General features: G+C 47.2%; 1 protein-coding gene across 1 annotated transcript; it reads left to right on the plus strand.

Annotated features, from left to right (window-relative positions):
* The first annotated feature begins 137 nt into the window (after positions 1-137).
* On the plus strand, positions 138-10,508 carry GLRX5 (glutaredoxin 5). The gene is made up of 2 exons (XM_005911805.3): positions 138-525; positions 9,384-10,508. The coding sequence occupies exons 1-2, from the start codon at positions 228-230 to the stop codon at positions 9,560-9,562; spliced, it is 477 nt and encodes a 158-aa protein (XP_005911867.2). The 5' UTR covers positions 138-227; the 3' UTR covers positions 9,563-10,508.
* Positions 10,509-26,775: the final 16,267 nt, after the last annotated feature.

Below are 26,775 nucleotides of genomic sequence, written 5' to 3' on the forward strand. Positions count from 1 at the left end.
GCTCAGACATAAAGACCACCTTCACCCTGTCGGGGCGGGACGAGCAGTCTGATTGGTAGAATTAAGTAATTGCGGGCCAGAGCTCTCCAATGATGGAGAGCTATTCGGAGCCGGTCCAATGAGGGCTTCCGGGGGGCGGGCCGAGCCGCCGCGGGCCGGGTCCCGGGAAGGCTCCGGCTGGCTAGCCCAGGTCGCCGGCGGTCGAGGGCTGCGGCCAACGTGCTGGGATGAGCGGGTCCCTGGGCCGGGCGGCGGCGACGGCGGCGTCGGCTCTGCTCCGCTGGGGGCGCGGCGCAGGCGGCGGCCTCCGGGGCCCGGGCGTGCGGGCGGCAGGCTCGGGCGGCAGCGGCTCGTCGGAGCACCTGGACGCGTTAGTGAAGAAGGACAAGGTGGTGGTCTTCCTCAAGGGGACTCCGGAGCAGCCCCAGTGCGGCTTCAGCAACGCCGTGGTGCAGATCCTGCGGCTGCACGGCGTCCACGACTACGCGGCCTACAACGTGCTGGACGACCCCCAGCTCCGGCAAGGTCAGGGCTGGCTGCGGGCGGGGCTGGGGGGCGACCTCCCTTGGCCGCTCTGCGGGGCCGAGGGTCTGTCGGGCGGTCGGTCAGGGTACGGGTTTCCACACCGCATTAGAGCATCTAGAGTGGGGGCACGATCGAGTTGAAACTGGGCTTTGAAGATCTGGGGCTCTGGGCCAGCCTGTGCAGCGGGTTTAAGTCCTAGCGGTTCTCCGATTCTCACTGTGAGCTGCAATAGGCGTTTCAGGGCGAGTTCTCTTCGGGTGAGTCCAAGGAACATGGTCAGCAGCCCGACTCCCAGCTTTGCAGGAGTGGGGAAGTGGGGCAAAGAGATACAGGCAGAGGCCCTAAGGAGTAGTCACTTGGGGACAATTTGAGGGAGTGTCCTGTCCCGTGAATAAGGGGCAGGTACTGTTGATGGTGCGGGGAGGGCCGAGGCTGCCCTTTTTTGAGGCTCGGGGGTTCAGAGATTGGCCTGTCGTGCCTCAAGGCTGGGGGATGGGGGTGGTCAGGGACCGTTCTCTGTCGTTGCTTACAAGGAGGGGTTTGACTCCGCTTTTGGAGTGGATTTAGCTGACGTCTGCTGCTGTGGGAGAAAAAGACATGAAAATTCATGTTCAGATACTCAAGGATGGGGGGGATTTGTGGGAGATAGGGTATCTTAGAGAGGTTTGTGGGGAGCGGGACGAGGAATGACTCCTGAGCCCTAGCTAACTCAAGCTGGCAGCTCCAGGAGCCAGTCAGGTTCTGGGGCAGTCTGCAGAGTCTGTGACTTGTCACTGGCTCTGGAGGGAGGGAGGAGGGCCCTGACAGTTAATTAGCAGCTTTGCTGTTGAGTCTCCTGCTGTGAACCTTACCTGCATTCTTCTGTTTGCTGTGCGTTGAGTAGGAGGACTGGAGAAGGGAATGGCAACGCATTCCAGTATTCTTGCCTGGAAAACCAGGCCTGCCCTTTGGCTGGGGTGGATGGGGTTGGCAGAGAAATGGGGGACTGTCCCTGTACCCGCTGAAGGGTGGCATTCCAGTTAGACTTTTCAGTGACTGAGTTCTCCCTGAGTCTTCCTGAGGTTGTTTAGTGACAGTGTCCTAGAGAGAGTTTTAAGGCACCAAGTTCTGTGGTAGTCTCCATGCTGAGTTCTGTATTTTGCTGTTCTGCATTTGAAGTTGTCCACCATCGTCATTCCAACATGGACGAGACAGGCTGGTGTCAGGGAAAGGCTTCAGGTTAGAATCCTGTGGCCAATCCATTCTGCAGCCTGAAGCAAGTCACAAAACTGCATTTTCCCTTTCAATATTATGAGGATAATGAAACTATCTGTGCCAAAGTTTTTGTGAGGAACAAAGAGAAAGGAAAACTTTTAGAAAGTGCCCGTCATCTCACCTGGCACAGGAAAGGCACCCACTAAATGGTAGCTGTTTTATTATTAGCACTTTATGACTTTAAAAGTGTTTTTCCCCACGTTATCTAATCCCTATAGAACTCTTGGTTTTGGTGGGTGGAAATGAGGAGTGAAGGCAGCTTAGCATTACCAGAAGGTACGGGATCCCAAAGAGTCGGACTCAACTGAGCGACTAAAAATAAAAAAAAGTAATACTACCATGAATTATGCCCACGATCCTTTTGCCTTCCTGGTCTACTGGAATGCTACCAAGTGGCTGGCTTTTTTCACATACAGGGTGAGCTACAGTCTTCATCCAGCAGCAGGGTGTCTCTGCTTATAAGATAAGATAGGAGTAACTGCAGTCTCAGCTGGGACCTTGCCTCGCCACTATGGCCCTTAGTAAAAAGTTGTGTTGTTGTTATCTTGCTTAGCATAAAGTTTTGAGAGCCTCCTGTTTGTGACTTTCAGTTCTCCTGTTTAATATAACCAGTGGATGGTATAACTGAATCCCTTTGCTCTATACCTGAAACATTATGCATCAACTGTACTTCAATTTAAAAAAAAATGTTTTTAAATATAACCAGAGGTAGGCCATTCTGCAGTCTGGCCAGTGAACTTAAAGTAAGAGCAGGAATGAGAATGTTTTTGCTAAGAACACTTCTGTGTTTGACTTTCAGTCTTCTGTTCTTAAGTGTTCAAACCATAGCAACAGAAATTTAACCCTTAAATGTCTTGACCATTGACCTTCATCAGACCATTACTTTCGTTAGTAAATGTGTTACATGTATATTGAACATAATACATGTCTTTTGTTGCCTAGAAAAGTAAGCATTAGTGTAAGTCTCAACCTCCAGACTTAGGGCAGAGTGGTGTAAGCAGGTTTTCACAGCGAGGATTAGTTTAGCCTGGGTGAGGCTTTGAAACTTGAAGACTCCATCTTTTTGCTTGCCATAGCTTTGAGTTTATCGTGAGAGACTGACAGGCTGTCTGATGCTTGCTTTTGCCAACCAAGGATATGTCTGTGCGCCTTTCCCAGACCCAAGGTCACTTCTAGTAACAGGAGAGTTCAGTTCAGTTCAGTCGCTCAGTCGTGTCGGACTCTGCGACCCCACGGACTGCAGCACGCCAGGCTTCCCTGTCCATCACCAACTCTCGGAGCTTGCTCAAACTCATATCCTTCGAGTTGGTGATGCCATCCAACCATCTCATCCTCTGTCGTCCCCTTTTCCTCCTGCCTTCAATCTTTCCCTAGAGGGCAGACAGAATGAAAAGCACAACCGGAGAGGGACTCCTGCAAAACTGGCCTTTCCTGCTTTCTTGTGCCAGAAGAGCCCAAGCTGGAGGAAGACTCTCAGACACTGTCTCCTGGTTCTGGGCACTGGGTCCGTGGAGTGTGGTGCCCAGAGGTGTCAGGCTGAGACCTGAGACCCAGGGAACCAGGGTGACTGTGAGGCAGCTTTGCACTTTGTCCTTCCTCAAGTTTTTTTTTTTTCCTTTTTTAAAACCTGGAGCACACATCGAAGACAACCACAGTGGGGGACCCAAAGGGATAGGGACCCATATCCCACCCCTGGTCTTAACAAAGATTAGTCTTTACTTTCGGTTGCAAAAGAAACATGTGCTCATGGGAGAAACTTGGAAAACAATGATGAAAACCTAAAGCAAATGAAAATCCACTGTAATTCTGGTGGAAACCATAAACCATTATTATTAACATTTGGATCTACCTTCTAACAGTTTTATTTATTTTTTTTTTAGTAGAGTTGAGATCACATGTGTCTATATGTAGCGTTCTGCCCTCCTGAGAGCGGGGAACGTGTCTTTTGTGACTCCCGGAGCACTGTGTGTGTTACTTGTGCAAAGCGAGCTTTCAGTGAGTGTCTCAATGAAAACTGCTTCTTTTCTTTATCATTTTATCATAAACTCTATTCCATGCTCGTAAAAACAGTAGGGACACTGGAATTTCTGCCTATTCAGATTACTCTTGTATTCTTCACATAGAGAGCAGTGTCTGTTGAATGAATAACCATCATCCTTTGTCGAATGGTTCTTAAGCATTTGAAAATATACTCAGCCTCGCCAGTGTCCAGGACTTTAAGGCCGTAGTAAAGCTATGATGTTAGCAAGAAGTCAGATCAGGAGTGTGCGTATGTGTCTGTGGAGGGCGGGTTGTATGCTGCAGACAGGGAGATAACGTGTGCCCACCCTCTGGAGGAGAAACTCTCAGTACCTGGGCAGGTTGAAGCTGAACCGACCTGAAGACCCATCTGTTTCACTCTCGGGTATTTAGTCTACAGCAGGGATTGACAAGCTTCCTTTGTGAAGAGCCAGAGTGTAAATACTTTAGGCTTTGGGTGCCCAGTGGTCTCTGTTGGCACCCATTCAGCTCTGCTGTTACAGTGTACTGCAGTTAGGGACGACGCCTAGACAAAGGAGAGAGGCGGAGTTCCAATAAAACTTTGCTTATAAAAACAAGGAATTGGAATGGACTTGGCCCGAAGGCTGTGGTTTGCCACCCCTTGGGCTGGAGAGACCGTCCCCTGCCTGTGAACTCGGAGACTCCTGTAAGGATGTGCAGCTTCTTTGTAGTAATGAAAAGTGGGCAAGAAAGGATCTTGGTCTCTTAGCAGCAGACTGAAGAAAGCAACTGTGTCATGTGATGGGAAACTAAGCTATGGTTAAAAAATTAATTAGATCTAAAGGTATTTAATCTGACTGAATCTAAGAAAAGACAATGTTTAGCCAAAAAGGTGGCTCAGTGGTAAAGAATCCACCTGCCAATGCAGGAGACTCGGGTTCAGTCCCTGGATTGGGACGATCCCCTGGAGAAGGAAATGGCAACCTGCACCAGTATTCTTGCCTGGGAAATCTCATGGACAGAGGAGCCTGGAAGGCTACGGTTCATGGGGTCGAAAAAGAGTCAGACATGACTTGGTGACTAAACAGCAACCGGTTGCAAAAAGGTAATTGTGACTTAATGCCACGTGTGTATATAAATGTTCAAAATGTGACGCAGTCCCACGGATTGCAGATCTGTGTGTCATGCAGGTGGGGCTCACAGGTGGGCAGGAGTAACTGATGCCAGCCCCTGGCCAGAGGCCACCTCTGGTGGTCAAGAACCTGGCCTTTGGACTCCCAGGCACCGGGACACAAATTCTAGCTCCACCATATGCTAGCTGTGTGACACTGGTTACGTTATTTAACCTAAGAGCCCTTATTTGTTCATCTGTAGAATAAGAATAGTTATACCTACCTCTGTAAAGGTGAAACGAGATTAGAGTGTGAAAAATGTAAGAGTATGAAACTCAGGAAGCCGTAGCTCAGGAGATGGTATTTTTATTGCTGCATGGCGTGCTTCGTTGGTGTCCCCGCTTTCTTTCCCTCTGTTTTCTCTGCTGCATATGTTGTCAGAAGAGCATCACTGTGAATGGGGTAGAGGATACTGACATGGAGAGGGTAGCCACAGGGCGCCTGGCACTGTGGGAGCTTAATTCCTTCACCAATTTTAACTTATTTAATCTTCATAATAAATCTGTGAGGCAGAGTTACTCCCATTTTAAGGCTAAGAGATGCGATTTACCTGAGGCTGTATTTACAAGCCAGCCAGCCAGGCTGACCCCTGAACCAAAGCCTTGTTCCTCTTGTGTGCCTGTTCAGTCGTTCAGTCGTGTCCCACTCTTTTTGACCCTGTGGACTGTAGCCCACCAGACGCCTCTGTCCATGGAGTTTCCCAGGCAGGAATACTGGAGCGAGTTGCCAGTTCCTCCTCCTGGTTCCTTCTTGGCACTGTGGTTTACTTTTCCTCTCTTGAAGCTCTGCTATTTTTGATGCTTTTAGCTCACATTATCTCAAGCAGTCCTACCTGCTTAAGTGCTTAAGTACTCTTAAGTTAGGAATATGGAGAACTGCATGACTCCAGAGGACGTGACGTCACCTCACCAAGGAGTAGAGTCCCCTAATTGGCAGAGTTGGAATTAAACTGCATCAGACTCTGAAGCTCCCATCCTGAAAATCTACCGGGAAAAAGGAAAACTGCAATCACGGTGCTCCTATGGTTGATTGTCCAAAGCAGGAATGACGTCCAGTGTTCTGAAATGTCAAGAATTTTAGAAGCACCTTTTGAAAGTTCTGGAAGGGAATTTTCTAGAACGTTTTCTCCCCTCTGACTTGATACTTTGGAATATTAAAATTTTTGGTGGAGCAGTGGGTGTATGTAGAACTGATTTTGTAAGAGACTCCTAAGTCTCAGTCCTGGTTTTACCTGTTATGTAACTTTGCATTCAGCATTTTCTGTCACAAACAGAATCACATTTTATCATCTATAAAGTATGGTTATCATTAAGATCCATTCTTGGCTATGATTTTCTAATTTTTCAAGAATTGCTCTCTGGTTTATTCCAAGCGATAGATGCAAGAACTACACAAATATTCACACTTACATTGTAGTCACTGAAAATTTAAAGGGTGAGAAAAATTAGCCATACTTGATTGTGACTTCATAGAATTTTAGTTTCCAATTTATGATTTATAGTGTTTTGTTTTTGGGAGTTTCTCACTTCACTCTCTAAGAAGCAGTTGGGTATTTCCTTTAATATTTAAACTTGTAATCAGACTTTTTAAAACATGGAAAATGGCATCGTTTTTAGGAAAGATGTCAGAGCTTTGCTTTGACATCAGCTACCAACAACACTTGATAATCTAAAAATGAAAGAAGCAGGTAAGTTTAATTATGATAAACTGTCAGCACTGTCGGAGAAGGCAGTGGCACCCCACTGCAGTACTCTTGCCTGGAAAATCCCATGGACGGAGGAGCCTGGTGGGCTGCAGTCCATGGGGTCGCTAAGAGTCAGACACGACTGAGCGACTTCACTTTCACTTTTCACTTTCATGCATTGGAGAAGGAAATGGCAACCCACTCCAGTGTTCTTGCCTGGAGAATCCCACAGTGCCATCCTGTGCTCTGAGGTGGGGGCTGTCACAGTGCCATCCTGTGCTCTGAGGTGGGTTCTCCTACGTTCTTGAAGTGTAAGTGGTCAGGACAGTCCCGGGCCGTGGGGTTTGCAAGGCATCAGTCTCCCTTGCACGTGACTGTGTTGGGTATTCAGGGTGGTCCAAAGCCCGCTTGTTTTGGCAGTTTTGGTGGTAAGAGTGGATTCCCTTCCTTCCTGGCCGTTGGGCTGCATGGTCTGCAGCAGCATGATCTTCAGTGACTGGGACAAGCCTGATGCTGTGGTTGAGCTTGGTACAACCATGGTTGAGCATAAACACAACTGATGAAAGCAAATCATTCTTTTACTCAACAAAGGTTATATTTTAAAACATCATACTTTTTAGGGTTAAACATGTGGTTGTGGGTGGCCTTCAGATGGCAAACTTTTTCACCTTTGGAGTGTTTCAAAAATTGTAGGCACTGGGACTTCCCTGACGGTCCATTGATTTAAGACTACACTCCCAGTGCAGGGGGCCTGGGTTCAATTCCTGGTCGGGAAACAGATCCTGCGTGCTGCGAGGCACGGCAAAAAAAAAAAAAAAATTACAGGCGTTCACCAAAAGAATCAGTACATATTTATTGCTAAGGAAAGCTTAATGCACGTATTATTAATTGGGGAAAAAAACCATAGTGTTGTGCAGATAAATGGTTTGTGTACATAAATGTAAAAGATGTTTAAGAAAGTTTAGAAGAGGTAAAAAGTTCATGTTAAACGATTCCTAATCCTCCCCGTCATAAATTTAAAAAAGATGAGTTATTGGAAACATAAGTAAATTCTGATAGTCTCTTTGTGTTTGAGAATAGGGTTTTTAAAAAAAAATCCCAAACACACAACTTAATGCTAAGTAATTATTTATGTAGTACCAAGCATCAGAGCAATGAACAACCTGAATTCTTCAGAGTATTCCAGTATGAAGACATTCTGATGGTTCGTGGAATTTGCCCTTTATTGATAATCTCCAAACCTCCAGCTGACTTTTTTTTTAAAAAACAGAAACCCAGAGTGGCTTCGAAGGGAACTTTTCAGAGCCTATAATGTTGTAACCATTTCTTCATCCTTGAAGTCTGTCTGCAGAAGAAAGATAAAACTCTCCAGTGGCAACCTTGTAGCGCTGTCCTGGTGAGCAAAGTTGCTGGTTTTTTTTTAGGAGGCAGTGACTTAAAAGAGAAAAACATAGGGTATCTTGGGACTGTTATTTGTAAAATAACTCCTATTGGCCATCCTACTTGGTCAGACACATCTGATAATAAACGACGGGGCATCAAGCAGAAGGTTTTGTATTGTTTGTTTACATAAAACCACCACTTGACCGATTTCTAAAATTTGCCTAATACGATCTTTTGCTTGAAGAATCTGTTGACTTTTCTGTTTCATTTATTTGTATGTTTAAAAAAGTACACTTCAATCTCAGGCTCTGAGTCAAAAAGAAATTAAAAGATGAGGAACTCAGAAAAGGTTTTTTTTTTCTTTAATGTCTTAAGATTGAAACCACATTTCTTTCGTAACCATCGCCCTCATGGCCCAGCTCTGAACAGAATCGTCAGATGGTTGCCCTGTCCCAGGAGGCGCGTCATCTTGCTGTGTCCTTGGAGCCACCATCCTTGTCTGTTAGTGCGGGGAGGGGGTCTCCCTTGGCCTGTGGCCCTGCGCCTGGCCCAGGACACGGGCCTTTGTGAGCCCTGGGCCTTCCCTTCATTTTCCTCAGTCCCGACGAGTTCTCGGCTGAACCAGCTCAGCTGTCCCATCTGAGGGGCGGAATAGGGCCAGAGCCACAGTCTATAGACACAGGAGATGGATTTTTGCTCTGTTAAGAGAATCATTCAAGATAAAAACCAGTGACTCAGTGTCTTGCTTCACCAACCAAGACAGGCATGAAGAACTCTAGGTGGGGGCTGCCCAGTCTGCCAGTGAGTCACTGTGATGGGCCCACGCTCAGTCGTCCATTTGGAATTGAAGTTGTGGCATTTCTCTTTTTATTTTGCAACGTGGCTGGCACAAGCACAGGGAATATCACCTGTGTGTCTTGTGTAACTTGCATTAACTAATCAAGTACTCTGCCATTATCCAGGGTCAATTGTGAGTCAGGTCATTTATGAGAGTTTTCCTTACCTGATTCTCGTAAAAACTTTGTGGGATGAAGGTAGAAACAGGATGGAGGCCTCTCAGTTTATTTATAATTGGAAGAGTCAGGGTTTTTTTGTTTGTTTGTTTTGTTATTTATTTGGCTGTGCTGGGTCTTAGTTGCAGCGTGTGGCAACCCTTGAACCCTGGCCCTCTGCCTTGAGAGCTCAGTCTTAGCCACTGGACCTTCAGGCAAGTCCCAAAGAGTCAAGGTTTAAACAGCAGTTCACTGGACTCTAAAGCTTATGCTGTCCCCAGGGATGGGGAGCAAGGGAGGGACACGGGGTGTTCTGCTCAGAGCAGGGAGACATGTCGTCATGCAGGTTCATCTTTGCTCATTCCAGTGACCCTCCATGTTCTTTCCCCGTAGGCATTAAAGACTACTCCAACTGGCCCACCATCCCGCAAGTGTACCTTAACGGCGAGTTCGTGGGGGGCTGTGACATTCTCCTGCAGATGCACCAGAACGGGGACCTGGTAGAAGAACTGAAAAAGCTGGGGATCCGCTCCGCCCTCTTAGATGACACAAAAGACCAGGACTCAAAGTGAGGGAAGGCGGCCCGGGTGAGGGGCTGCTGGTGTCAGCGTCTCACCACCAGAGAAGCCTGACCTGTTCAGGTTCCCAGTCTTCAGATGGCTGCTTGCTCTGGCTCCTCCAGTTTGTAAGCAGCCAAGTGATTTTAGCGTGTCTGGTGTTTGGGCAAGGAAGATCCTATCTCGAACAAAATCATAAACACTGTACTGTCATAATCAATGTTGCATTACGAGATTGTTGTAAACAAAATTCCTTCTTGTTTTGTCCTTTGCTCTTTGCCTGATTCAGGAGTAAACCTGGGAGCTTTTGAATCATTGTTATTCTTCACGGGTCCTCCACAAATACGTCAGTCTGTAAAGATAATATACCATCCCCCCCTACCCCCCCAGTTTTTCATGACTCATTTTGTTAAGAAAACTGATGGGCAAGGAAGAAAATAAGATAACCGGGGTTTGGGTTTTGTTTTTTTTTTTTTTTAAATAAAATGCCAACCCAGGGATACTGCATGTGAGTGGTTATTTTGAACAGCAGTAAGTCTGTGCGTTCATCTGTTCCGGCTGCTGTAACAAAATGCCGTAGACTGAATGGCTTATAAACAGTGGATGTAGATTTCTCACACATTTGTGGAAGGCAGAAGTCCAAGATCAAGTCTGTAGCAGATACGCTCTGTGGTGAGGCCCACTCCTGCTTCACAGACAGCCGTGTTCCCACTTTTGGGGCCCCTTTGGTTAAGGGCACTAATCCCATTTATTAGGGGTCCACCCTCACGACCTGATCACCTCCCAAAGGCCCCACCTCCTAACACCATCCCTTTGGGAGTTAGGTTATATGTCAGCATAGGAATTTTGAGGGGACACGGACATTCAGTCTAGAAGGACTTTTAGTAACTCTGACCTTTGGATTTTAGAAATTAAGAGTGAGTCTCATACTCTTCTATTAAAATTTCCATGAAAATTGCCATCAAGCTGTGCTCTGATTTCTTGAGGGGAAGTAAGTGTTGTCAGTGCTGAGAGGCGTTGATGATCCAGTTGGAGTCCTGGGCAGACTGGATTGGCAAGAAGTGAGGGGGAGAGACGAGGGGGCGCCCCACTTGCCCGTCTCCAAAGAGCTGTGCTTGGCCAGCTGTGCTGCACTTCCATAGGAAGCGGCCGTTAATCCTCTCCAGAGCGTGGGATCTTGTGAACCTTTTATTCCTTAAAAATAGGGCCTTTATAAAAAAAGAACATAATTGGAATCATAGTTGATTCTGTACTGTGGTACATGGTATCTTTTAACAAGACTGTGTTTCTTCTCCACCTGCGCTGAAAGTGGAGCTGGAGGTAAGCTTTACAGTAAGTCATAGGAAGAAAGCCCACTCTTACACCTTGGGGTTCCCAGAAGCCTTCATTCCTCTCCAAGGGCTTAAACAAAGCATCTATTCAGAAGTGCACAGTGGCAGAGGTAGGAAGAAGCTGCATTTTTTTTTTTTTTTAAAGAGCAAAAGTAATAACAAAGAAAGAGGATGGCTTATTTCCCCAGAGCCATTCGGGAGGCTTGCTCTGTGCTGATCACTGAGACTACATGAATGCCTCTTGGAAAAGCTCTGAAAACGGATGGACTTAGTGGGGTAAGGATTGACCTGCCCGGTGGTCCTGCAGGTCTCAGCTCCTGGCTCCATCCTTCCTGCACCCCCCGCCCCACCTGCCAAGAGCCTGTGGAGAAAGGAAAGACGAATTGTAGCCCCCACAGGTCGTTGGGGGCTGTCCTATTAAGATGAGAGGGCTGGCCTTGGTAAATTACAGAACTCAGGGCTTCAGGGGAAAGAAAAGCAGATTATTGTCACAAAAGGTTTCATGTTACACGTGTTGTGTACTCTGCATCCCATCAATACCTTTTGTGTCTGCTCTACGCTAAGAGCTTACACAGACCCTTAGAGGAGGTTGGAGCTCATTTGTTGGAAGCATGTTGTTTTACAAATGAAAATGAGGGCACTGGAAGGAAGCCCTGTGCCGCTGCCATGCCAAGGCTGAGCCAAGCCTGTGACCTTGTCCTTCAGAAAGAATACCAGTGGGAAATCACTCTCTTACTGTTCCTGGATGAGAACCAGGCTCTGGGGCACACACGTGAGCGTGTAAAACTGACCCTCGCCTTCACATCTGGTGCTTTTCCATAATTTTGCTCCTTTTGGCTTTTTCCCTAAACCTGCCTTTATCCCCGAAGGGTTCATCTAAACAATGAAATGATGAGAAACATTTGCAGGGAAACATCAATGTAGGAAACCTCCCTAGAATATCAGCACTGGGAGAGAGCCGCAGAGTAAATAATTTGACTCAGAGGCTTATGAATCATAGTGAGATCATATCAGTCACCAGAGAGCTTAAAAGTTTAAGCAATCACTGAGCTCTACACGGAATGGAAATGTTCTTTCCAGCAGTTCATTAATACTTTCTTTCTCTATGCTTGACACATCTTTCCCAAGTGGGAAATTGAAGATGGTATCTGATGTCAGTCTGAATAATTTTAATGATCTGCATAATTAGAATTTGCTGTGATAATTGGAACAGTGACACGAGAATCCCTTGTACAAACAGCAGTGTCACACATCATCTGTTTTAACTATGCAAGGTCTGCTTCACAGCTTTCCACTGCAGGACATCGGCTGTTACCATTGGATTTATTGGATTTTTGTCACAACTTCAAAGTACTGTGTTACTAGACTGTTGGAAATAGAGGAGGTTATTTTAGAAGACTAAACGTTTGTATGAGTTGAGGTTTGGGAGATATTTTAGAACAGAAGGTAAGTTTTAAGACTTGTTATTGGCCCTATTGAATTGAGTAGAACATGGGTCCTCATGCTTTCCTGTAATTATTAAAGAACTACCATTTGTTAAAGAGAAAAATTGTATCTTGAGAGGTTGGGTCCCTTGGTATTCGTGATGGGAGAGATTGTGCCAAGGGTTCAGAGGATCGACCTTTGTGTTGGCAAAGTTAAGTTGGAGTAAATTTAAACCAGAGGCAAGGAAGCTTCCAGGTTTGTTTCTGAGAGTCACTGGCAGGCAAAAATAGGTATTGGTGGGTGGTCACAGAAACAGAAGTAGATTTGATAGCTATTTAAAAAAATAGATTTCATAATCCACTTGACAATTGGTGGAATCCAAAATTCCTTTCTTGTCATCCATAAGAACTCAATGATAGCTATATATTTTGGTGGGGCCAGGGGTGTGTGTAGCTGTGCCATATGTAGTTCCCCCATCAGGCATTGAACTTGCCCCCTGCAGTGTTAAGGGCAGAGGCTTAACCACTGGACCACCAGGGAAGTCTCACACTACAGTTAATTTGAGGGAGAGGGAAGGAAGAGTGAAAAAAGAAAGAGCTGGTTTCAAGCCACCCACAGTGGGGGTGAGGTGGACTTGGGCATCTCATCCTGCCCTGTTTCCTGAGAGCAGCATCATGCAGGTGGTAAAGCCGCGTGCACCATTCAGTTAAGCTGGGAGCAGATCTGGTCTGAGTCTAAGGGCTTCCCTGGTAAAGAATCCATCTGCAATGCAGGAGACCCCAGTTTGGTTGCTGGGTCAGGGAAGTCCCCTGGAGAAGGGAATGGCGAAGAACTTCAGTATTCTTGGGCTGCTCTCGTAGCTAAACTGGTAAAGAAAGCTGCCTGCAATATGGGAGACCTGGGTTTGACCCCTGGATTGGGAAGATCCCCTGGAGGAGGGCATGGCAACCCACTCCAGTGTTCTTCCCATGGGACAGAGAATCCCATGGACAGAGGAGCCTGGTGGACTGCAGTCCATGGGGTCGCAAAGAGTCAGACCTGACTGAGTAAGAAGTGTACCCTGCTTCAAAGATCTTTTCCTGACTGCAGCCAGACTGGGCTTCCATACACACTTCACTGGCCTTCTCACTCTCTCCCAGATTGCCATCCCTGACAGCCTTTCCTCACCCGCTGTTTTACCCCCACAACCCCTTATTTTCCTTCACACCAGGCTGTAATTGCCCTTTTGCTTATCTTCACTCAAGGATCCCATATAAGCAGCATATGTCATGCTCAGAAAAATATGTAAAAAATAAGCAAGTAATTTTTTCTGTTCTTTCCAGATGAGTCACAAAAGAAGCATTAGGTCCTGGACTTCCCTGGGGGTCCACGGTTGAGAATCTGCCTGCCAGTGCAGGGGACACAGGTCCGATCCCTGGTCTGGCAAGCTTCCATGCCACAGGTCAGTTAAGCCCACGTGCCACAACTACTGAGCCCATGCTCCCTGGAGCCCGTGCGTGTGTTAATGTGTGTGTGTTACTCACTCAGTCCTCTGACTTTTTGCGACCTCATGGATTGTAGCCTGTCAGCCTCCTCTGTCCACAGGATTCTCCAGGCAAGAATACTGAAGTGGGTTGCCGTACCCTCCTCCAGGGGATCTTCCCAACCCAGGGATCGAACCCAGGTCTCCTGCATTGCAGGCAGATTCTGTACTATCTGAGCTATCTGAGGAGCCCATACTCCACAACAAAAGAAGCCACAGAAATGAAAACCCTGCTCACTGCAACTAGAGAGGAGCCCCGGCTCACTGCAGTTAGAGAAAGCCCTCGCTCAGCAACGAAGACCCAACAGAGTCAAAAGTAATAATAAATAAATAATTTTTTTTTTAAAATAAAGATGTAAGAAGTGTTAGGTTCTTGCAGTTCACCAGAGCAGCAGCACAGGGCAGTGCAGAAGAGCTTGGCTTTGGATCAAACTTCCTGGATTCCTATTCCAGTTCTTCCCAGATATGTGACAGGCCTCAGACACATTAATAACCCCCTTGCCTTCTCTACTGAACAGGACAGTGGTGAATGTCACCTACGTCAGGCTTGTTATGAGATTGGAGAATCCACATCAAAAGCCTAGCCCATAATAAGCTCTCCAGATAGGTTAACCTCCATGGTTACTTTGGACTAGATCTGGACTTGATTGTGGTACATTATTCACCATCATTGTTAGGCTTAATAAGGGAGTAGAGATAAGTCTGTATCTATTGACAGGCCATTGTTTGGTTGTTCCCAGAGCATGCAAACTCATCTTTGAAGGTCAATGGCAAAATTTAATACTCTCAGTGGAGTGTATCCATTATTTATCTGCTCTTGGGGCTGGGGTAAGGGAGTCCTGAGACAGAAAGAATTCCCTGTAAATTACTTTCCTAATACTATAGTTGGACTAACTGCCACTGAGTTTTAATTTTTTTTTAACAGTACTTCTTTTTGTTTAGTGGAAACTGTTTACTGAACCGATAGGTTAGAATAGGTTTCATCATGTGAAAGTCTATTTGAAAGAACACAGTTTAACCTTGAGTCAATTCTAATTTATCAGAGTTTATCCCTCCTCCAGGGGAGTCCAGGCTAAGTCCTGTATTATGTGATGGGAGCTCTTCCTGCTCTGGACCCCAGGTCTGGGACTGAGCCCCAGGGATCAGATAATCTCCACCTCCTGCCTTGAGCCAAGGGAGTGTTAACATATTTGGAATTTGAAAGAGAACTTCAGCAGTTGCTTTTACACATACAGCTGTAACCCTGGGGACCTGGGGCACATTTCCCATTATTTGGGCTTTCTGACCTTTGAGTTTTTACCCACAATTTCTTAGTAACACCGTAGAATGATTCTTGGGCGATCAGAGCACTATTACAGAGGTGACAGCAAAGGATGCTATCAATTCTGCCTGTCCGAGTCACTGCAGTTTTAATGGAGCAAAAGATTGGTGTGGTAGGTTAAACAAAAGGGCCCCAAAGAGGTTCACATCCTGACTTCCAAACTTGTGAGACTGTTCCCTGGGACTTCACAGCTGTGATTAAATTAATGGGAAATTATCCTGGATCATCTGGGTGGGGCCAGTCATCACAAGTGCTTTGAAGATGGAGAAGCTGCCATGAGCCCAGGGACACAGGTGTCCTTAGAACCTGAAAAAGGCAAGGACACACAGATTCTCCCCTGGAGCCTCCAGAAGGAATATAGGCCGTGGTTTTTTTGTCCCCCCCCCCCAACTTTAAACTTTTCATTTTGTACTGGGGTATAGCCGATTAACAATGTTGTGGTGGTTTCAGTTGAACAGCGGAAGGACTCAGCCATACATATACATGCCTCCATTCTCCCCCAAATCCCCTCCTATCCAGCAGGCCTGCATGCTAAGTCCCTTCAGTCATGTCCAACTCTTTGTGACCCTATGGATGGACTGTAGCCCTCCGGGCTCCTCTGTCCATGGAATTCTCCAGGCAAGAATACTGGAGTGGGCTGCCATTCCCTCCTCCAGGGGATCTTCCCGATCCATGATCAAATCTGTCTCTTACGTCTCGTGCACTCGCAGGTAGGTTCTTTATCCCTAGTGCCACCTGGGAAGCCCCCCTCTCATCCAGGCTGCCACATAAATATAGGTCTTGATTTTAGCTCAGTGAAATTGATTTCAGATTTCTGGTCTCCAGAACTGTAAGAAGAAAAATGCGTGCTGTCTTAAGCCATCAAGTTGGGGTTATTTGTTACAGAAGCGACGGGAAACTACTACAAGCGGTTCCTGGATTTTCATGGTGAGCATCACTTGGAATGAGCGGACAGGGATCAGTACCCAAAGGTTTATTGAGCACCGCCTCCCCTGCCCTGGGCATTTAGAGCCCTAATTTACTGGTTACAAAAGGTCTGCAAATGGAGGGTGTTATCTCTCCCTTTCAGACGACAAAACAGACTCAGAGAGCTGCAGTCCCTCATCCAAGGTCATTACCCAGTGAGGAGCAGGACTGGAACTGCGGTCCTCACGTTGTGGGTCACTCCAGAGGCCTGGCCAAATAATTGCATCCTCAGCCTCTGTGGAGCTCTGGCCACTGAGTCTGGGAGTAGCAGCCCTGAAGGGAAGAACTGTTCTTGCCACTGAATTTGATCTGCGTTTCCCCCAAAATACTCAACCAGGAGCCCAGGGCTTTTGCAAGTTCCCCCTGGCTGTGCCTGACTAGGTATGTGAGGAGGTGGAGGATCAGCTTTCGAGACGGGGGCCGTCAGAGCAGGCCTAACTGGGCAGAGGTGAATGAAGCGCAAGGAAAAGTGCCCCCAGGGTCCCCGTAGTGCGTGGACAAGCGGACAGGCCAGAGGTCCCACTGGGCTTCATTTGGTGAGATTCCCAACGGCAGGAAGCGGGTATTTGAGCCGGAGGGCGGAGGGCTCTCCCCAGGAGCTCCCATCATCGGCAGGATTTCCCCTCTGACCTCTGACCCAGTCCTGGCCCGCCCTCTGTCTCTGCGCTTGCGCAGAGCCTCCGCCCTTACTTCGGGAGCAGCCGTGGTTCTCACGTGCTGGCGGGCATCTCTCTCCCGCCCCGCCCTCCTTCCCTCACTCCCTCCTCTGTCCATGATCCCAGCCCTTTCCTTTGTCACTTTTTTCCTCTGTCACCTTCTGATTGTTGGCATCCCGGTCCAATAAGGTTTGTAGACTCCCGGTCACTGGTATTTTTAAACTATTAGTTAATCTACTTTTTAATAAGACAATACATGTCAAAGTCAAATGATACTGACAGTGAACGTTGCAATGCCGTCTTTCACCTGTTTCCCTAAGCTATTTCTTCTTTTCGCCCCCATCTTTCTTAATATTATGCTTCTTTGCTCTTTCTTTGCTAACTAATTTCAGACATCCGATCTCTTTACTGTTTTCCTAGAAAAGGATTCAGTGCTCTTATATCCTCATCAGTGTCCCCCCTGCCCCCTTCTACTTTATTTCCCATACAGTTATAACAATTTTGGGTTTAATTGATAGTCAGTGTTTGCATTATTATTATTATGACTATTATATTTTTTTTCACTAATAAGCCAAATGCTGTATTTCTTTCTTGTGCAACTTTTCCTTCCCTTTATTAATACTTGCTTTTTTCATTTTCATTCTTTTACTGAGATAAAATTGATGTATAACATTGTGTAAGTTTAAGGTGTACAGTGTGATGATTTGATACATTGATCTACTTCAAGATGATGACCACAGTAGGGCTGGTTAAGACATCCGCACATCCATCACCTTACATAATTGCCATTTATTTTGGTAGAGAGAATATTTAAAATCCAATCTCTTAGCAACTTTCAGATATATAATACAGTATTGCTCACCATACTCACCATGCTGTAGATTAGATCCCCAGATCTTATTCATTCTGTAACTAGAAACTTGTACACTTTGACCAACATCTCTCCATTTCCCCCATCCCCCAGCCTCTGGCAACCAACATTCTATTCTACATTTCTTTGAGTTCTACCTTTTCAGATTTCGCATATAAGTGATATAATGGTTGTCTTTTTAATTTCATTATTTTCTGATTGATTTCATATTTAATCTTTACACAGTAGTCTGACATCTCCCCATCAATGCAGTTTTCAAACAGAATCATGGAATAAATAAATGTGCCTGTCCTCTCTGTCCTCCATCCACCTCCTCCCAAGCTCTTCCTGGAGTCCTCCACTCTTCAGCTGTCCTCTGGTTGTCCTGTCAGTATTCTTGGACTCCCTTCATGTCTTCCCAGTGTTGGTTTCTCTGTTCCCTACATCCTGAGTCTTTGTCTTTTTCAGTTTATCCCTTTGCTCTACTGGAGCACATCCTGCAAAACCTTTCTAAAGAAGGTGCATAGCAAGTCCACTTTTGGAGATCAGCTTGTCTGAGAAGGTTTCGTTTTGCTTGTGTGCTAGATTTGGTAGCTTGTCTGGATCAGAAGAGATTTCCCCTTTAAATTTTAATGATGTTGCTTGATTGCCTTCCAGTGCTGTTAGTGGGAAATCTGATGCTATTCTGAGTCCCGATCTTTGATGATTCCTTTATAGGAAAAGTCCTCTTTAGGATCTTTTCTTTATCCCTGGTGTATGTGCCCTAGTGTGAATTTCTTTTGTTTTCCCTTCACTGGCTTTCAATCTAGAGAGTCCTGTTTTTCACTTCTGAGAAATTTTCCCAGTACTTCTTCGGGGATTTCCCTACCCTGACTTTTCCTGTTTCTCTTTCTGATTCCTATATGTCAGATGTTAGGGTTCTAGAACAACCTCATAGTTTTCTCGCCTTTTCTCTGCTGTTTTCAAAGTCCCTATCTTTTCATTCTCCTCTTTGGGAGGTTACCCTGACTTTCTTTTCCCTGTCTCTCCCATAATATTTGCCATCTGTCTCTCCTGATTCTATCATTGTCCCAGGTTTGTGGGGTAGAGCAGGAAACAGTGCAGAAAACGTTTCAGTTCTCATGGGGATCGTAGTCGAGTAGAGGGAGAGAAAGAGAGAACAGCTGGTAAGTGGACCAATTATTGGTTAGGTGGGTTAAGAGCTAAGAAGTAGAAAAGTCAGTGTAAGGGTATAGAAAGGGACATTTTTTGATTGGGTCCTTAGGGAAAAACTCTCTACTGAGGTCATAGTAGAGCAGAGATCTTCCAATTCCCGCCCCCCACCGCCTTCTTTGGTTGCACCATGTGGCGAGTGGAATCTTCCTTCCTCCTGAGCCGCACCCCCACCCCCTGCAGTGGCAGCGCAGAGCCTTAAGCACTGGAGCCCCAGGGAAGTTCCCATCTTCCAACCTTTAATTGTGCTACCTGTTTAAAACAGTTTCTAAGGGCTTTTGTTAAATGATTAATCTTTTCAAAAAATAATATTTACTATCGTAGCCATTTTCAAGTACGTTCACATTGTCGTATAACCACACCATCCATCCCCAGAACTCCTTTCATCTTCTAAAACTGAAACTCTTTACCCATCAAACAATTCCCCGATCCACCACCCCCCGCCACAGCTCTGGCAACCACCCTGTTACTTTCTGTCTCTATGAATTTGACACTCCAGGTAGTTCATCGAAGTGGAATTACATAATGTTAAATGGTTTATTTTACATACAGCATAGTGTCCTCACAGTTCATCTGCGTGGTAGATTGTGTTATTTATTTATTTATGGCTGCACTGGGTCTTCCGTTGCTGTGTGTGGACTTTCTCTAGTTGTGGCAGGTGGGGCTACTCTCGAGTTGCAGTGCGTGGGCTTCTCACTGTGGTGGCGTCTCTTGTTGCGGAGCACAGGCTCCAGGATGCATCAGTTCAGGGGTTGTGGTGCACGTGCTTGGTTGCCCCAAGGCATGTAGGATCTTAGTTCCTGGACCAGGGATTGAACCCGTGTCCCCTGGTTTGGTAAGCAGATTCTTAACCAGTGGACCACTACAGAAACCCATGTCATTCTTTTTTTAAGGCTGGATAATGGAGGGATTGGGGGCAGGAGGAGAAGGGGACGACAGAGGATGAGATGGCTGGATGGCATCACTGACTCAATGGACATGAGTTTGAGTGAACTCCAGGAGTTGGTGATGGGCAAAGAGGCCTGGCGTGCTGTGATTCATGGTGTCGCAGAGTCAGACACGACTGAGCAATTGAACTGAACTGAACTGAATAATCCATTAGGACTTCCCAGGTGGCAAAGTGGTAAAGAATCCACCTGCCAAGAGACACGGGTTTGATCCCTGGGTCAGGCTTGCCTGCAATGGCAATCCACTCCAGTATTCCTACCTGAAAAACCCCATGGACAGAGGAGCCTGGTGGGCTCCAGTCCACAGGGACTCATAAGAGTCAGACATGACTGAGCGACTAAGCACAGTAATCCATTGTGTGCCTGTGCCACGCTTGTTGATTTGCTTATTCATCCCTAGACTTTTGGGTTGCTTCCAGTTTTTGACTGTTGAGAACAATGCTACTATGGATGTGGGTGTACAGAATAACTTTGAGACTCTGCTTTCAGTTCTTTGTGGTATATACCCAGAAGTGGAATTACTGGATTTTGTGTTGATTCTATGTTTAATTTTTTGAGGAGCTGCCATACTCTTTTCCACAGCGGCTGCACTATTTGACATTCCTACCAACAGTGCACAAGCATTCCGATTTCTCCATAGCCTCTCCAACACTTGCTATTTTCTGGGTTTTGTGTGTTGTTGTTGTTTGTTGTTTGTTTTTTAGCCATCTTAATGAGGGTGAATGCATCCTTTTTATAACCACTTGTTCTATCTTTATCTTTCATGAATACAATACCTTAACTTTGAGTATATTAGTTCAGTTCAGTTCTATCCCTCAGTCATGTCCGATTTTTTGGAACCCCAAGGACTGCAGCATGCCAGGCCTCCCTGTCCATCACCAACTCCCAGAGTTTACTCAAACTCATGTCCATTGATTCAGTGATGCCATCCAACCATCTCATCCTCTGTCGTCCCCTTCTCCTCCAGCCTTCAATCTTTCCCAGCATCAGGGTCTCTTCCAATAAGTCAGTTCTTCGCATCAGGTGGCCAAAGTATTGGAGTTTCAGCTTCAGCATCAGTCCTTCCAATGAATATTCAGGGCTGATTTCCTTCAGGATGGATTGGTTGGATCTCCTTGCAGTCCAAGGGACTGTCAAGAGTCTTCTCCATCACCACAGTTCAAAAGCATTAATTCTTTGGTGCTCAGCTTTCATTATAGTTCAACTCTCACATCCTTACATGACTACTGGAGTAAAAGCTATGACTAGATGGACCTTTGTTGGCAAAGTAATGTCTCTGCTTTTTAATATGCTGTCTAGGTTGGTCATAACTTTCCTTCCAAGGAGTAAGCGTCTTTTAATTTCATGGCTGTAGTCACCATCTGCAGTGATTTTATAGCCCCCCAAAATAAAGTCTGTCACTGTTTCCATTGTTTCCCCATCAATTTGCCATGAAGTGATGGGACAAGATGCCATGATCTTCGTTTTCTGAAGGTTGAGTTTTAAGCCAACTTTTTCACTCTCCTCTTTCACTTTCATCAAGAGGGTCTTTAGTTCTTCTTCGCTTTCTGTCAAAAGTGTGGTGTTATCTGCATATCTGAGGGTATTACTTACACCCTTCTCCCCCCGCCCCAAACCACTCTTTTAAAACACGTATGCATTCTCCCTGGGCATCCAGGTTTCCTCTTCATTTGTCTGTTCTGGCCTCTCCTTTATGCTGGAAACTCTCCAGGTGGAGACCCTGTAGCTGCTGCCTCCCATTTGAAAAGTAAAGAACCCATTAGGAGATTGATATTGAATAGAGGATTGGAGGCAGTGTGTGTGTGTGTATTTGTAGAGAGACAGTGTATGTGGGGTGTGTGAGATTAGAGCTGCTGACTGCTGTGGATTTCCAGTACAGCAACTGGGTGCTGAGCTGACCTTTTGCTGGTGAATTCCCGAATCTCAAGTGTCAGTACTTGCATGTCTCTTTTCTGAGGCCATTTAATTTCTCCAGAGAAGACTCTTCCATCCCACCTAGGAGGTGTGAGCCTGTCTATCTTCTAGAAACTGGAGTGGAGGCTGGGAGCTCTTTGGCCGGCGTATTGATTTCCACCGGCCTCTCTGGTTTTCAGCCCATGCCCTCTGCTGGACTCACTGTCCCCTTTCCTGGGGGCTGAGGCCCCTGGGATGGGATGGGGGAGCGGGCGGTGTCCTGCGGGTCTCTGGCCTCACATGCTCACTGTCCGCCCGTGCTCCCCGCTTAGCCTGTGTGGTGCCCGGAGCTCTGCACACACTTCCCAGCCGCTCGAAACTGACCAACTCCTCTCCTCTTCGCTCCTCTCCTCTCTTCCTTCTTGTCCTTTGCCTTTGTGTTATTTACCATTTATATCTATTTTGTATCTTTTTAAAAGTCCTTTACTTCCTTTACTTTTAGTTTCGAGAGGAAGCCCAAATAAATGTAGGTGATCAATCACCATGTTTAAATTTCTGTTTTTTTTTAAACAAAACTTTCTCAAATTATAAAAACAATTTGTGTTCCTTTAAAGGACTAGAAGGAGGGGGAAAAAATAAGCCATTCACAGATGACAAATACTTTTCATAAGGCATATTTTCTTTTACTTATTATTCTTCAAATGACTTTGCATATTTCAAATCAGACATTAAAGAAAACTTTATGTTCTGCTTTTTTCCACTTACAGTATCATAATACGAGCATCTCTCATGTTATGAAACTTTGGAAATGTTTGTAATGGCTATGACAATAATGATTCTGTGTTGTACTAAATTTTGCTTAATTATGCTATTTAACTGGTGGGCTGTTTTCAATGATAAGTTTTATACAAGGTTAAAGATGTTTGTGCAAAAAGTTTATTTTAACCTTTTTAATGAGGGAGATCTTTTAAAAAATGGGAGAGGTTTTTGCCATAAACTAATGTAGTAGGTTGAATGGTAGTCCCCCAAAAGATATGTCAGATACTAATCCCTGGGACTTGCACACGCTCACATGTGCTCAGTCGCTCACTAGTGTCTGACTCTAGGGACCCCGTGGACTGTAGCCCGCCAGGCTCCTCTCTCCATGGGATTCTCTAGGCAAGAATACTGGAGTGGGTTGCCATTTCCTTCTCCAGAGGATCTTCCTGGCCAGGGATCAAACCTGCATCTCCTGTGTCTCCTTCATTGGCAGGCGGATTTTTTGCCACTCTGCCATGGGGGAAAGTGACTTAATTGGAAAAAGAGACTTTGCAGAAATGAGGCAGGGAGATGATCCTGGAATATCTGGGAGAGTCTAAACCCAGTGACAAATGTCCTTATATGAGACAGAAAAGGCAACACAGACACAGAGGAGAAGGTGACATGACAATAGAGGCAGAGATTGGGGTGATGCAGCCAGAAGCCAAGGAACCCAGAAAACACCAGAAGCTGGAGAAGCGAAGAACGGATCTTCCCTGAGAGTCCTCAGAGGCAACCTGGCCCTGCCGACACCTGCTTTTAGACTTCAGCCTCCAGAGCTGGGAGGAAATAGACTTCTGTTGTTTTCAGCCATCAAGGCTGTGTTGCGTTGTCATGGTGACCCCAGGAAACCATTACAGGTAGATTCTAAGAAGTGCTCTTGGTCAGAGATACTAAATATTTGTAGTTCGTCAAATTAAGTCCAAAAAGCAGTTTATATACCTACTACCAGTCTAACACACCCATTTTTAGCGTTTCTTTTTTTTTTTAATCCTTTTTATTTTGTATAGGGGTAGGAGCGCCGAAGAATTAATGCTTTTGAATTGTGGTGTTGGAGAAGACGCTTGAGAGTCCCTTGGACTGCAAGGAGATCCAACCAGTCCATTCTGAAGGAGATCGGCCCTCGGATTTCTTTGGAAGGAATGATGCTAAAGCTGAAACTCCAATACTTTGGCCACCTCGTGTGAAGAGTTGACTTATTGGAAAAGACCCTGATGCTGGGAGGGATTGGGGGCAAGAGGAGAAGGGGATAACCGAGGATGAGATGGCTGGATGGCATCACCGACTCGATGGACGTGAGTCTGAGTGAACTCCGGGAGTTGGTGATGGACAGGAAGGCCTGGTGTGCTGCGATTCATGGGGTTGCAAAGAGTCGGACACGACTGAGTGACTGAACTGAACTGAACTGAGACTTGCTTAATGGGCTTCCCAGGTGGCGCTCATGGTGAAGAATGTGGCTGCCAGTGCAGGAGACACAAGGGACAAGGGTTCCATCCCTGGGACAGGAAGATCTCCTGGAGTAGGAAATGGCACCTCACTCCAGTCCTCTTGCCTGGAAAATCCCATGGGCAGTGGAACCTGGCGGGCTACAACCCAAGGAGCTGCAGAGTCGGACACTACTGAGCATCTGAACATGTAGCTGCTTAACACCTGTGATAGATGTGATAGTTTCAGACGACCAGTGAAGGGACTTAGTCATATATATATTAATATGTGGATCCATTCTCCCCCAAAACTCCCCTCCCATCCAGGCTGCCGCAGAACACTGAACAGAATTCCGTGTGCTCTGCAGTAGGTCCTTGTTGATTATTCATGATATCTTTGCAGTTTCTTTCACGTTGTGGCACTGAATCAGCCTTCACCGAGGGCTCCCTCCATCGCAGCATGGGGCACGTCATGAGGGCCAATATCTCTGCCTTGTTCCCTGCTGTGTCTCCAGTGCTTAGACTCCCACCCGGCAAACCACAGAGGCTTACTGCTTGGATGGATGGTGACAGGGGTACAGGTCTGACTACAATGCGACTCCTGTGGGCCTGATGAGCGTCCTGGTTGAGCACCAGGACACTCTACGGGGAGAGTGGAATCTGCCTGGGGGCCAGGGAGGTGCAGAGCAGGGCATCTCCTGGGTCATTAGGAGGCAGTGCCTGTGCTGGGTCTGGGATGACAATGATCTTGGTGGCCGCCAGCCAGCGCCAACCAGCCCTTCTCGCTAGGTCATCTTTGCTGCACCCAAGTCCCATCGAGGCCAGCTCCTGGTGCGCAAGTGATGGAGGTGGCCCGTCTGAATGGCCGGGGGCCCTGTGGGGCCCTGGGTTGTGCTCAACAGTCAGGGTGCAGCAAGAGCTGTACTTTGGCTTTGAGTGTGTGGCAGGCCCTGATGCGTTGCACTGCACCTGTGTGTACACATACACACACGTGCACACATACTCAAGTGTGTGCATGCATAGGTGATATTCCTTCTGGCCAGAGGCTCTACTGAGCTGCAGGCAGCCCCCGCTTAGACCCTGCTTCCAGGACTCCTACTCTTGGCCCTCTCTGACTTTCTCTAGGAGCTCCCTTCCCGCAGGACATTGAGCCAGTGGGGCCGAGGGGCTGTGCACACCCGAAGCGCCTTCTTTCTTCCTCCCTGAGACCATCCCATGGGTAACCGGGACCCAGGAACTCCCTGCCCCAGTGCCCAGGGTCTTCTGTGAGCCTCTAGCCCAGTCTGTGCCCCCCCACCCCATGGGGCGAGGACAGCACCATCACAACAGTGGATGGATGGAGGATGGACCCCTGCCCAAAGGATGCAGGAGCAGCCGTGGACAGACACTGAACTCGGCGCTCTGTACCCACACTCAGCGCCCTGGGTGCTGGGTGGGGAAGGGGAGTCTCAGGAGCTGGTCTGTACTCCGTGCCCCTGCTCCTCCCAGTGGCCCTCGCTGCCCCCTGCATATCAGCGTTTAGCAGGCCGCTGGGGGCTGCAGATTCAGGCGACAGCTTCCTGCCAGGCAGGCTTGTCTGTGACTCACACAGGATCTCCTAGATAGTCTGGTCGGGCTCTGTGTGGTCAGGATCATCACTAACAACCCAAGCTTCTCAGGCCCCACCAGGGCTGCCCCTGGCCCTGGGTACCCTAGATCAATTTGACCCCTGGGTGCTGGGGACTGAGTAGCTGGGTAGTAAGCACCTCCTCCACTGGCCTCCAATAAAGACCCTAGACACCGCGTCCCAAGTTAGCATCCCCGGTGGGCATCACTTGGCACATGTCACGTCGGTGTGGGAGAATGAACTGCTGTCCGAGAGGGTCCACTAGGGAGGGGCAGCTGGGAATCCATCTCTCCCGGACTCTGCCCTGTGCACCTTTTATCTTCACTGTAATAAAAGTCTGTACCCTTTCACTGTGATAAACCATCGAAGAGGTCTTCCAAGTCCTGTGATTCCTTCTGTGGGTCTTGGGGATGCCCTGGCACAGGGCCAGCATCTCCAGGTGGCCGGGCCTGGAGGCCCTATTCTTCCCTGTGTCCACCTCTCATTCACTTCTTACAAACCCATCATTGCCAGGCTGACCTCATGGCCCCTGGCCCTGCGGCCATGACGCCCTCTAGCACAGCTGGCTCCAGACTAAACATTACGCAAGGATTGTTTTAATGACTCAAGAGAGCCTACGTGGGTAGAGAAACTGGCCCACAGGCTACGGTTCATGCACCTGGACTTGTTCTCTGCAGAGCCTGTCTTTCTAGCTTAGATCCCTTATCGTCCCCACTCCCCAAAAGCCCACTCCCGTGTCCCTGCACTTTTCAAGGTCTGAGCCAAGACCGAAGCAGTGCTAAGCCCCCTTTTCCCCCACCTGGAGCCAGTCTCCGAACTGGGGTTTCATGCCCTGCTTCTAGCCTCCTTCTGGGGCCAGTGTCCCCGGAAAGGACCTCTGACGTCTGTGCCAGGAGGCACACAATTGTGAGGCACACATAGTGAGGGCACTGCCAAGGGGCGGGGGCGGGGCATTGCTTTGTAGAATGACTTCCGGTGAGCTGCTCCTCTTCCACGCATTCCGATGTCACTTGCATTTTCATCTGTTCCTTTGATCAACTGTATGTTTACTGAGGTTAACAAAGTTGATCAACAGAGGAAGGCGGTGGAGGGGGGGAGGGTAGTGATGTATCAGGAGTTTGGGATTAGTGTAAAAATGGCTTCCCAGATGGTGCTAGTGGTAAAGAACCTGCCTGTCAATGCAGGAGACGTGAGATCTGATCCCTAGGTTGGGAAGATTCCCCTGGAGGAAGGCATGGAAACCCTCTCCAGTATTCTTGCCTGGAGAATCCCATGGA

This window comes from Bos mutus, chromosome 21, assembly GCF_027580195.1.
Source record: "Bos mutus isolate GX-2022 chromosome 21, NWIPB_WYAK_1.1, whole genome shotgun sequence".
NCBI classification, from domain to species: Eukaryota; Metazoa; Chordata; class Mammalia; order Artiodactyla; family Bovidae; genus Bos; species Bos mutus.

Excerpts from the sequence above, each read along its gene's own strand:
- GLRX5 (XM_005911805.3), top strand. The coding sequence starts at position 228 with ATGAGCGGGTCCCTGGGCCGGGCGGCGGCGACGGCGGCGTCGGCTCTG. Across the intron at positions 526-9,383 it reads CGACCCCCAGCTCCGGCAAG|GCATTAAAGACTACTCCAAC; the intron begins GTCAGGGCTGGC and ends CTTTCCCCGTAG.